The 13,516-nt window shown below is 41.4% G+C and overlaps 1 protein-coding gene across 1 annotated transcript; it reads left to right on the forward strand.

Annotated features, from left to right (window-relative positions):
- The first annotated feature begins 837 nt into the window (after positions 1-837).
- hpn (hepsin) lies at positions 838-12,924 on the forward strand. Its single transcript, XM_076081388.1, has 12 exons — positions 838-874; positions 6,817-6,924; positions 7,086-7,127; positions 7,532-7,661; positions 7,745-7,864; positions 7,974-8,014; positions 8,260-8,425; positions 8,522-8,712; positions 9,883-9,978; positions 10,267-10,409; positions 12,303-12,467; positions 12,880-12,924. The coding sequence occupies exons 1-12, from the start codon at positions 838-840 to the stop codon at positions 12,922-12,924; spliced, it is 1,284 nt and encodes a 427-aa protein (XP_075937503.1).
- The last annotated feature ends 592 nt before the right edge of the window (positions 12,925-13,516 follow it).

A 13,516-nucleotide genomic window follows, 5' to 3' on the forward strand; every position in this document is an offset into this window, starting at 1 on the left:
TGCAGCCTAAAGTGATACAAATATCATAGCAATATGATATTAAACTGTTTTACCTGTAAGATTTAGTAATTGGCGAAAAACACTTTTCCATAACTTTCTATTGTTACATTTCAACTCCATGTAAGACTGCCTTGTACTCATTTGCTCCCTGTGGTCTCATATCACGTGTTTATTAACCTTTGGTTAATAAAGACAACAGTCTTTTATAATAAGAAGCTTGTTCACGTGGAATGAAGATACAGATGTTTAGGAAAAGCAGCTCAGTTAGTATAAAAGTGATGTCTTCCATGGACTTCATACATTTGTGTTTTCATTGTCAGTTTTCCATCTTAATAATAATAAGTTACATAAAGATGACTTGTTTGTTGTTTGTTGTGTGTGTGAGAGAGCAACAATTAATAACTGAAAACAACTGCTCTGAAACAAACCTGTGATGCAACCTGCCTGTACTTTGGAGCATATCGATTAAGTAATATAAAAGTGTAGTGCGCATGTGTAGTAGTATTATGAATCAGTGTTCTAGTTTGTGGCTAAACTAGTTTGTCCTCTCACTTTATATAACATAGGTTTTTCAAATCTCATTTAACTTGGTCTAACTGACTATCTTTATGATACATATTTATTTATATAAATTATAAGTGTTACCTACAATAGTGTGGTGTTTGTTTGTCCCTTAAACCCTCAATATTATATTACCAGGCAAAAGTGACTGGCAAGGCCACAGACCACCTGCCCTCAGGAGTCAAGGAGAGAAGGAAGGAAGGAAGGAAAAAAGGAGAGAAGAAGCCGGAGACAGATCATTGTCTATTGGCGGCCTCTGCTTCCTATTGTATACAGATGTATGCTGAGAAAGTTGGGACAGAGGGGAAGATGGGTGAGTGCACATAATACATACACTGTTGGCCATGCCGTCATTCTCACACACACACACAGATACACACACACACACACACACACATAAACATGCACAGATCAAAATGCTGTGCTGGTCATGCTGAAGCGCATGCTGCCTGTTTTCTGTATGTGGGACCAGACATCAGTCCACTCAACAGTTAACCATTAACTGGTTTGTTCAAAGCTGACAGGCTGTCTCTCTGATGTTCACTGGGTTTATTTTTGAAGTTTCTCCTCCAGCTTGAAAAACATAAACTTAGATTGGTTATGCTATTTTTCATGTCTGATACGATTTGTATAAATCATAACTCAAATAGAAATGTGATGTGTTGATAACTGGGGCCAGAGGTAACCACTGACCTTTACTCCAAATTACACTTATTTGTAGCACATTATATTTACAGTAATGACAAATCTCTCTCGGCAGTCATAAACAAACAACTCACTGGAGCTCTCAATGAAGCTCTCCTACCCGATCCCATCAAACACACTCCCATCACCATCAGTGACTCACACATTTTAATGGAAAGCCTTCACATCTGTCCTGTTACGTGGCACTAGCTGTAATGCAGTGTGTTCATGGCTCCTAATGAGTTTACTGCTAATTAAATGATGCTGTTATGGCAGTAAAGATAAGATTACTTGCTAAAGTTTACTGCTGCTAGAAAGCGCTTTTGTCATTGTGAACTGTGAAACTCAAATATATGTAGAGGCAATAAATTTACTTTGTATATGTTTATACCCCACAGCCCTGCTAAACAAAAGTACACTTACCTTACATTGCTGGGACAAATCGAGTGCCAGTGCGATGAAGCCAGTAGTCTCCCATTAAGTCAAGTCTTTAGTTGAAAACGGACAACAAATCTTCTGCTGTTCTCATCACCAGGTCTTCTTGTTGGGCTGTGACTTACGTTCTGTGTCAGCGTTGGGTTTGTAGTTTCTGTTGCCCGACTGAAGGGAGCCCACCCAGATGCAGTGATTCAGGCTGTGTCTTTGGTGTGTATAATTACAAGAGAAACAAAGTCTGGCCAAGGAGTGGCACACATGTGGCTTATTTTGTGTGACTCTGCGCTCGGATTAGTTGGGACATGATCTATTTTCAGAAATAAGCTGTGTTTACCTTCAACATGACATGCGTACAGTTCACATGTCTGAACATGTACAGAAACACAAATATGCACATTCACACACATTCGTACTGGCCAGGGTATAGTAATCAGACTAGTATTTACTACGCACTATCATTGTGTTTATTTTAACTTTTCTGTCATGACAACCACTACAACTATGAGTCACAGCTTCTGCTGTGTGTGAGAGAGAGGTTTTCTTCTGCTTCTGTATTGTTATATTTGCTTCATACCGCTGTAACCACACCTAGGTTAACTTAAGTCTATTCAGGAAGGAAATATATTTCAATTTTTTTATTTTGAAAACCCTTTAAACCCCTGTCCTCATCGAAAGTGGAGAGAATGTATGTTGAATTTAGCTCAGCCCTGTTTTTGATGGACCAAATACACAACAATCTGTTCCTCCTGGTTTGACAATATTGGAATGTGTTTTCTTAAGTCTACATGTCAGTGGACGAAGGATATCGCAGCAGAGGCTGACTGTACGGTGAGGTGTGGAGTGAATCAAGAGACATGGTGAACATCAACCTCGTATGTAAAAAACTGATACATGGACCTTGAGTTTGGATTATTTTGTAAAACAACTCCTTTCAAGGTGAACAATGACATTTCATACCTAACTTTAAGCCAACACGAATGAGAAGTTGTAAAAGAGATTCTGATTAATTTATAACAGCCACTGAACTTGCATGTCGGATCCATCTCCTTGAAAGCGGAGCAAACTTTGTGACACAGTAGGAAGCTCTGGAAAAACACGAAGAAGAGCTCCAGAGAGAAATCGGACTTCTACCTTGTAGCCATGACTTCTGTTGCCTTGCACGGCAGCTTTGTTTTGTACGATCACATATCACACGAAAAATCCATCATTACAGGCTTCAAGTAATGCGTTAAGCCAGAGCACGGACCAATCAGCGTCCTCTGAGGAGCTGCTGGCAGCTATGGGCGGGGCTTAGGCATGTGAGAAACGACACAGAAAAGCGGCTCCTAAAGAAGTTAGCGTAGATGCTGCAATAGCATCAGGATATTCATTCTCTACTCGGGTAGACGCTACTCCACTATGTTTTTACAAAGCAAATAGTTGTTTGCTGCTACTAATTGCTCTGAATGTTGAATACAGCTCCTTTAAGGAAAATACCTTATGTTGTGTAATCTTTCATTTCAGATTAACTACATCATAGCAGAAAAGTTGAACGCGACTTTTCATATTTTTCTCTTGATTTTGGTTTGAAGTGTGCAGCCACACATCTGGTACACAGCTGCTTCTTTTCACCCAACAGTGTAGTGCTACAGCGGGAGGGTGTAATGCGTGCAGAATGAAGTGTGTCACTCCCAGCATGCCTGTGAATGAGTAAACACACAGTGAACCTTTTCCATCCTGCTGCTTCTGGCTGGTCACGTGACTCGTGGATGAGGATAGAAATAATCACCCAAAATAAAGATGTATGTATGTAACATTAAGTGATGATTCATTCTTACCTCTCGTGCCAGCTTTATTTACCACAGTGGCAACAAACCATGGCAACAAACTACCAGTCACGCTGTGGGGAAGCCCTAAATGTTCACTGCTTTGTGGAATATGTGCCACTTTTAGCTGTTGATCTTTTTGTTGTGCATACATTTAGCTTTAGTACATTTGTTGTTTACAAGCTTGAACAAAGTTTGAGATATATTCAACAGTATCATCACAGTGTCTTCAAGAAACTTTGGTTAGTTTCTTCCTTTGATCAAGTTTTCAAGTTGCTGTTTGTTTTCTGAACAAATAGGCTGTAACTTGTGACTCGTCAGAGAAAAGTGTTGTAAATTATACGCAAGCGTCACACATAGTTATTAATTAGTAGAATTGTGGATAGAGTTAATGTTGATATCCCATTTACAATACAATACAGCACCCACAGCTTATGGTAGGTGAATTATATCTGTTTTCAATTAACTATACAATAAACGTAATACAGTTTTACAACTCTGTCTCGCTGTGAAGAACTGTGTTTGAATCTTTGAAGATAACACAAAAAGTTCTATTGTATTCACATTATTATAACAAAAGATATGCAACATACCTACCTTTTACTACTGCAGTGTGCTCGCCATCACATACTACCACAGTGATTTCAGGTAAATCCCTGACTCATAACACACACATGCAGACACACATACACTCAGGAGAAAGGTGGTCTCAGGTAGAAGTGGACACAATAGAGTGTTTGTTCTGCCCTGCAGTTTGATTGGGAAGTGCGCTGTGTTAGGGGAGAAGAGATCAGGAAGGAGAGAAGAAGAAAGACGTCTGGAAACAAGGGGGGTGGGCAGCTCCAGTGCAGGTGGAGTTGAGGTGTGTGGAGGAAAATGTTGGGGTATTTCCTGGAAAACACAATCTGAACAAATGGACAGGAGCCTGGAATGTCCCTCTGATAGTATGTCCAGTGGCATTCATCAGATATGTTCACTGTTTTTTGTTTCTCATTTTTACATTTTTCTACCTCAGTTATCCTCATCTCTCTCTGACCTTTGGGTCCCCCATTGTTAATCAGAATTTAGCAACCCAAGGAACAATAACACCATTATTATGTTGACTGGATGTTTGGAGGGGGACGAGAGGACAGGTACAGAGGGAGAGGAGGAGCAGAGGGGAGGGGAGGAAGGAGAGGGATGGGTACAGAGGGAGGCAAGGAAAGTAGGGACATTTAAGGGAAATGCAGTCAAGGAGTAGATGGGGTGGTAGAAGGAGGGAGCAGATGTGAGGAGATAGCTTTGAAGGATGTTAAGGTCACTGGATGAGTAGGGCTACACCGCTATCGTGTTTCTTGATAACAATGTAGAAATTCTGCAACTGTGGGACCAAACAGTGTACGTGGTTCTGTACAACACTGGTTCCTTGTCATTCCTTGAGGTGTTCACTAGCCCTCTAATGTCTAAAGAAGAACATTAAAAATGCCTCCTCACTAACTGATGTGGGTACTAATGTGGGGAGAGAAATGTTGGAAGGAGACAGAGGCAGGAAGGAAACTTGGCATGTAGAATGTTTTCTTTGATTCGATAGGAAACATTCATGTTCTTACAGTGTCTCCAGTTGTTTCCTGGCACATTGATGGAAAGTATAACTATTACAGTCCTGAGTGTCCAACGCAGCGTAATGAACAGAAAACACTTAGTTACAGACACAGGCTCTAATATTATATTAAAGTACTTGACGAAGGGTTACATTTGCCCCCTCAGCATGGACACCTTATTTTTTTCCTTCAGCTATTACTGAAGACAAACAGACGAAAGTATTTATAAATTGAATAGAATTGACAGATACTTGAGACTACTTTAGGCTCCCAGGTTCAATTTTGTCACTTTTTACAGCAGTCATAGCTGAAAACACACAGGTGTAGTTAATCACATAGTGATGTCTGCATTAGGTTTACTAGGACCAGAGCTTTGCCATTGTCCATGTGTGTTCATTGTCATGGCTTAAATATAGTGATGCTATCGTTAATGTTATTAGTGCTGGGCGCTGTGACTTGTCTACCACTGATACCGGGAAATAATTATACATTTTAGAGGCTCTCTACACAGGTGTAAATAACACAACTAATTATGACTGATCTCCATCGAGCTGCTTCAGCATTGTGCATGCTAGCTCACTGTCACACTGGCATGGCTTACCACCGGGATACTTGAATATAATCAATGTCATTAGTAACACCTGTGCTTTTCCTACTGTGACAAGTCAAAATGTCTGCTGTGAAAAAGTTACAGTCTCCTGTTAGTTTTGTTGCTCCTGTCGTTAAAGTGAAATATTCATCAATATAATCAGTCGGGTTGGGCTGGTGTTAATGTGTCTGTGTCAAGAGGTGTAACCTAGCCTCCAGCTTTTGTCTGCACTGTTGCTCTAACTTTGATGATGATGATGATGACCGTGGTCTTATGTAAATAGTTGTTACTAGGACGGGAAATGAGCTGAGCTGTTTTTAATGATAAGGGATGTGCATGGCAGGGTGACAGTTCACACAAAGAGAGGATTTTTCAATACTATTTGCTCTTTTTTTGACATTCTGCCTTACAATGACAGGAACAGGACAGGTGGAACTAATGAGATTAGTTCTGGCTCTGTACCATCTAAAGTGTCCTAGTAAGCCATAACAGTTAGCCAGCATGTTCTGTCCCAGGACCCTGGAGCTGACACACCAGAATGGATTTATTCATGTTAATAATCAAACTTTTGTTGTCTAATCTATTACATGTCTGCAATAAAAAAAAAAGGATTAACTCTTAAGTTGTGTGTCAAGTTGGCAAACTTGAGAAGAGGATAAAAGGGGCAGAAATGGAGACACACACATACTGTACATGCACACGGGACAAACATGGCACTATATCCTAGTTTAAAAGTTTGTTCTTGCTTTGTGGAGAAATGCTAGACTTTACACTATTGATCCAATCCGTGTCGTTTGTACTCTTCATTCTTTGCCAGGAAATGTGCAGCATGTCCCTGATACCGGTCATTTTACTGATGTTTGTTGTCTGGCAAAAAAAAAAGCCCAAATTAAATACAAGCACCTAGCCTCAACTTTTGCCATGTATTATTTTGGCATACGTATATTTGTCAACAACAACACAGATAACGTTAGTTCACTGTTGTATTAGTTATTCTTTTGATTTCATCACCCAAGTCTTCTTCTTCTTCTCACCATTTTATACCAAACAACTCGATTTATCAAGACAATAATCAATGAAAACACTCGTTAGTTGCAGCTCTAAATAAGTGTATGTGCACTCATTTCTATGTGTGTGTGTGTGTGTGTGTGTGTGTCTGCAGGGAACAGGGGAATCTCTCTGACCTGTGTGTTGACCCCCTGCCGTGTGATTGGGGTGTGTGTGACACTGATGACCTTGGGAGCCATTGGAGCAGCCGTCTGGGCCGTAGGTCAGACCGCATGCTTTCACGCATACACATAGTCACACACATATGATGACCATAATAATCTGTTGTTTAAAAATCTGGTGATTATTCTGTCAGTATTTGCCATCATGTATTTATTGACTCAACATATAACGGACGTTTTCTTTCTTATTACCCTTCTGTAGTCACGTATTGCACATACGATGAAGACATAGGGCTGTATGATGGTGAGTAAGAGAGGACAGGATTTCTGATAGGAAGCTGTCTGTCTGTCTGTCTGGCTGTTACTCTGCCAGTCTCTCTGTTTATGTATTTTGATACATGCAGGTTCAGTTTCAGATTAATTTATTTTCAATGTGTATCATCAAATGCAACTTTTTATAAATTATGAGAGCAGACTCAACTCAGAGGTTTAATGGACAAACAAGCAAGAGAAAGTTTAGATTGTGGTCTCTTCTAAGTCACGTGTTGCTCAATAGGAGCAGAACTTAAGCAGACAACTATCTCTGGTCTCGTAAAAATGACACATGATCATCACAGTGAGAAAATAAAAATTAATATAAAGTAATCAGGAGTGTGTGCTATTGTACCAAAGTGTGTTTAAACAGTAACCTCGTGTCATTCCCTGCAGTCCAGGTAAATTCTGCTGACCAACGTCTCAGAGTCTTTGACTCTGCCCAGAAGAGGTGGCGTCAGGTGTGCTCCTCCTCAGCCAATGAGCTGCTAGCTAGCATCAGCTGTGAAGAAGTGGGCTTCATCAGGTGAGATGTTATTAACCAGCATACCTGCGTGTTTTCATGCAGCATAGTGTGACACAGCACTGAAGTGTGTGCGTCTGTTTCAGCGTGGTGAATTACTCCGTCTCGTCAGTGCCAGACGCCAGTGGAGACGGCGGGGACTTCTTCTGTGTCCGACCGCAAGAGCTCAGCTATGGCAAGAAAATCAAAGACTCGTTGTTCCCATGGTAACAAACACCTGTCTCACAGCAGGCTAACCTACCACGCTGTTCTCTTTTCTTTCACTTGTCTCCTCGGTGGACAGGCTGTTGCTGACTCTGTCTGCCTTTGTTTCAGTGACTGTGAGAGCAGGGATGTGCTCACCCTGTTGTGTCAAGGTGAGATGTGAGCTCAGATCTGCACTCGGACATCCACCGCTCATCTTTCACAATATGCTGGGATTATCATCCTGCAATACACCTTAATAGAAGTGCCTCTCTGTCATTGTTCTCTCCTTCTTTCTGCCTATCTCACGCTCACTTACTTTGCTTTTTTTTTTTGTCCTGTCTTTGATATTAAATGTTTAATTCTCTCACCTGCAGTTTACCCAGACAGTAAAGGCTCTCCTCTCTCTCCTCGGCAGACTGTGGCAGGCGTAGTTTTGCAGCAGACCGTATAGTCGGCGGTGTGGATGCCAGGCAGGGCACTTGGCCTTGGCAGGTCAGATTGGAGTACGATGGAGTTCATCAGTGTGGAGGAACCATCATCTCAAACCGCTGGATCGTCTCAGCAGCTCACTGCTTCAGAGAGTCAGTAATCCAGCCGGATTTTATACAGGAATCATATTTCATTTTAAAGCACACTGTGGACAAATTCAATATATATATTTTTTTATTTCATTCTAGACGATATCGCTCTGTGAATCGCTGGCGTGTGCAGCTGGGCTCCATCTATAGTAAACCAATCAACGGCAACGTGGTGGAGGTGAACACCATTGTTTACCACAGCAGCTACCTGCCCTTTGTAGATGCTAGCATTGATGACAACAGCAGGGACATCGCTGTGCTGGCCCTCACCCAGCCCCTCACTTTCAACGGTAGGCCACACTGAGGTGTACACACCTGTTCGTGAGCCACACTCATCGACACACACCTGAACATTTGATTGCACGATGACAATGATTAGAGATGAGGAAGACTGACAAAGACCTGGAGAGAACCAGATCGACAGAGTCAGTCATTATAGCCATTTGCCTGCTTTATGTCTCCTGTTTCCCAGATTGGAGTCAGCAGGACAAAAGTTCTTTTATCCAACATAGTTATATCAGCACTGAGCAGTAACCACCGGTTCCTCTCGTGTCTGAAGCTCTCTTTGTAATTAAATATCACTTTGACAGGGAGAAAGGTACAGTAAACGCATACAAGACTCACCTTTCTGTGTGTGTGTGTGGCATTATAGGTCTGAGAGAGACAGAGGCTAGCTTTGTGTTACAGTGCATGTCACAGCTCTCAACATTTTAAACAGTCCAGCAAGTTAAGCTTAAGTCAACCTACTTAATGGGTTTTGAGGAAATGACAAATAAGTAAATGCAAATATACTATATTAATAACATTATCTGTACTAACAAATAAGATGAAGGAAATGATGAAGACCCATGCTGAGATATGGACGTACAGTAGAGGAACAAGTCAGTGGCTCAAGTTTATGAAATGTAAATGAAACTTGATTTACAGCCCAATTGGAAAACCCGTTTTTAGATAATTGTCATTGATGTTGATTAATAACACGACCTACCTTGAAGAAGAAGAAGAAACTTGAAGTTGAAGCTGTTGAAGCAATCTTTAAGTAGGTCACCTCTGACATCTAGTGTTAGGCTTTCATAATTACAACCACAACATGACAAGTAAAGGATACTCTTAAATTAAATGGCTCTCTGTACAGTGCACTGTTTCAGTCCTGTTGATACACTAATAGAAAAACATGTGGTGTGTAGCTTTATGAAGCAAAGATGTCACACATTATATTATATATTAAGACAGAAGCCGACAAAAAAAGCTGAAGAATCAACATAACTGAGATCTACATTTTCAGATCATTAATACGGTACATGGTAAGAATGATGGTTCTTGCCCATTGATTTACAATATTTCACCACTTCTTGTCTCCTGACACATGTTGCAGGGGTTTGGATGATTGTGCGAGTGTGTGTTTGATGGTGTTATTACGTGTGTTTTACTTACATCTTAATACATATGTTTGTGTGTAGAATACATCCAGCCTAGTTGCCTGCCAGCCTACGGTCAGAGACTGATAGACGGACAGATGGGAACAGTAACCGGCTGGGGAAATGTAGGTTACTATGGTGAGTCGTCTGCGTTTCAGCTGTACTGTAATACACTGCAGAACATTTGACGTTGGATGACATTATTTGCAATCCTTGTATCAACATGTGCTATCATAAGAAACAGCACCAGTGTACGCTTTGATCTACATAAATACATAATAAGGTGAGAGTAGAGTAATAAAGTCTTGATGATTTTAATTTTTACAAGGAAGGACCCATAGCAATTCATACTTCTTTTTAGATATACCCCCCCCCCCCTCCAAAGTATTGTTGTTTTTTAAATGTTCTTGCCCTTCTCGCATGCAGGTATTCTAGCAGATATTCTCCAGGAAGTGAACGTCCCCATCATCAGTGACGCTGTCTGTAACGCTCCTGACTACTATGACAATCAGATCACCACCAGTATGTTCTGTGCTGGTTATGAGAAAGGAGGCACTGACGCCTGTCAGGTCAGAGTGTGACTGTGTTTTTGCATGCCGGTGCATAAAGGCTTTGGGGTTTCTAATTACGGGGCTGCACGCTTCGATATGTCCTCATACAGTGCATCCGGAAAGTATTCACAGCGCTTCACTTTTTCCACATTTTGTTATGTTACAGCCTTATTCCAAAATGGATTAAATTCATTATTTTCCTCAACATTCTATACACAACAACCCACAATGACAAAGTGAAAACTGTTTTTTGCAAATTTTTGCAAATCTATTAAAAATAAAGAACGAAAACATAACATGTACATAAGTATTCACAGCCTTTGCCATGACACTCAAAATTTAGCTCAGGTGCATCCTGTTTCCACTGATTATCCTTGAGATGTTTCTACAACTTGATTGGAGTCCACTTGTGCTAAATTCAGTTGATTGGACATGATTTAGAAAGGCACACACCTGTCTATATAAGGTACCACAGTTGACAGTGCATATCAGAGCATAAACCAAGCCATGAAGTCCAAGGAATTATCTGTAGACCTCCGAGACAGAATTGTATCGAGGCACAGATCTGGCGAAGGGTACAGAACAATTTCTGCAGCATTGAAAGTCCCAATGAGCACAGTGGCCTCCATCATCCGGAAATGGAAGAAGTTTGGAACCACCAGGACTCTTCCTAGAGTTGGCCGCCCAGCCAGACTGAGCGATCGGGGGAGAAGGGCCTTAGTCAGGGAGGTGACCAGGAACCCGATGGTCACTCTGACAGAGCTGCAGTGTTGTTCTATGAAGAGAGGAGAACCTTCCAGAAGGACAACCATCTCTGCAGCACTCCACAAATCAGGTCTGTTTGGTAGAGTGGCCAGACGGAAGCCACTCCTCAGTAAAAAGCACATGACAGCCCGCCTGGAGTTTGCAAAAAGGCACCTGAAGGACTCTCAGACCATGAGAAACAAAATTCTCCGGTCTGATGAAACAAAGATTGAACTCTTTGGCCTGAATGCCAAGCGTCATGTCTGGAGGAAACCAGGCACTGCTCATCACCTGGCCAATACCATCCCTACAGTGAAGCATGGTGGTGGCAGCATCATGCTGTGGGGATGTTTTTCAGCGGGAGGAACTGGGAGACTAGTCAGGATTGAGGAAAAGATGAATGCAGCAATGTACAGAGACATCCTCGATGAAAACATGCTCCAGAGCGCTCTGGACCTCAGACTGGGGCGAGGGTTCATCTTCCAACAGGACAACGACCCGAAGCACACAGCCAAGATAACAAAGGAGTGGCTTCGGGACAACTCTGTGAATGTCCTTGAGTGGCCCAGCCAGAGCCCTGACTTGAACCCGATTGAACATCTCTGGAGAGATCTGAAAATGGCTGTGCACCGACGCTCCCCATCCAACCTGATGGAACTTGAGAGGTTCTGCAAAGAAGAATGGGAGAAACTGCCCAGAAATAGGTGTGCCAAGCTTGTGGAATCATACCCAAGAAGACTTGAGGCTGTAATTGCTGCCAAAGGTGCTTCAACAAAGTATTGAGCAAAGGCTGTGAATACTTATGTACATGTTATGTTTTCGTTCTTTATTTTTAATAGATTTGCAAGAATTTGCAAAAAACAGTTTTCACTTTGTCATTATGGGTTGTTGTGTGTAGAATGTTGAGGAAAATAATGAATTTAATCCATTTTGGAATAAGGCTGTAACATAACAAAATGTGGAAAAAGTGAAGCGCTGTGAATACTTTCCGGATGCACTGTATGTGGGTCTGCTTTGTTTAATCTGATGCTTGTTTTGTGACTATGATCTGAAAGCTTGTGTGTGCCCGATGCGAATACCTGGTTGTTCGATTATCTTACTTGCTTGAATCTCTGTCAATGCTCTGTTATGATGTGTGTGAGGTGCTAAAATCCTCTGTGGTTTCAGGGAGACAGCGGCGGGCCATTTGTGGCAGAGGACTGCCTGTCTAAGACCAGGCGGTATCGTCTGCTGGGCGTGGTGAGCTGGGGAATAGGCTGTGCCATGGCCAAGAAACCTGGCGTCTACACCAGAATCTCCCGATTTCTGCCCTGGATATCTACGGCCATGAGGGTGAGAACCTGGACTCTTATTTTATTGTTATTGTGACACCGTTTGTATTCAATTGTGTTGTCACAATGCTTCAATGCACAACCAAGGAAGTAGGGATAGCTGAGCCTCCACCACCAAGTGAATCGACTGCCACTAACTACAGAAACAGAACAGTAACTTTCCATTCAAGTTATCTATAAATCACTGAACAAGGAAGTTTTTCTTCACACACACAAAACATGTAATCCTTAATCCAAATTGAGGAAAGAAAATGTCTTAATGAAGTGCTGTGCCACCACCAAATACACACACGTTTACGTTACATGCATGCTTCAAGATTGGTGTTGAAGTTTTAGTCATCTACATCTTTAAATGTCTTCTCGTGACATTACAGATATGCTTAACAGTTCCTGCTCTCATCTCTCCCCTCCAGAACTATCACAACTCACCGGGCCTTCACAAAATGGCGCGGACATGAGATTCCTGCTCCCATGTTTCCACTTTTTCTACTCTTGGATGACAACATTAAAATACCTGGAAGACGTCAACAGGGGGCAGTTGGACGGAGGGATGAAAGTCTGTCACGGTTCCAGATTCTCCTTCTTATCTAAAGCTTTTTTTATATTTAGGATTAACTTCTTCCTGAACTTTCCCACATTGTTAAATGCCCACCAAGACTATGCTCCTTAATAGAGACGCGGTATCTAAAACACACAGACAGAGCTCTTAAAGAAACATGACGTTTTAAACAGATCAGCAAAGAGTTATTGAAGTTGACTAACATTGTTCTCATGAAGTAAAATATTGATAAATTGCAAAAAAGAGATAACATAAAATTCACTATACTGGATTTAAGATACCAGTTTTGTAAAATAAAATGAGATGAAGTCGTTAGAAATAACCACTATAACTTGTGAGCTAAACAGCAATATGTTGAATTGAGACTTACAAAGGCTCAGGTTCATCTTGAGAATTGTTGATGAAATTACAGGGATTCATACAATAAGACACTTAATTCCTTTAGAGGTTTTAACTTGTTCCACATGAGTCACTTAGTCCAGTGCCAGACG

This window comes from Anarhichas minor, unplaced genomic scaffold (assembly GCF_050575085.1).
Source record: "Anarhichas minor isolate MPS153535 unplaced genomic scaffold, ASM5057508v1 ptg000080l, whole genome shotgun sequence".
Classification (NCBI taxonomy): Eukaryota; Metazoa; Chordata; class Actinopteri; order Perciformes; family Anarhichadidae; genus Anarhichas; species Anarhichas minor.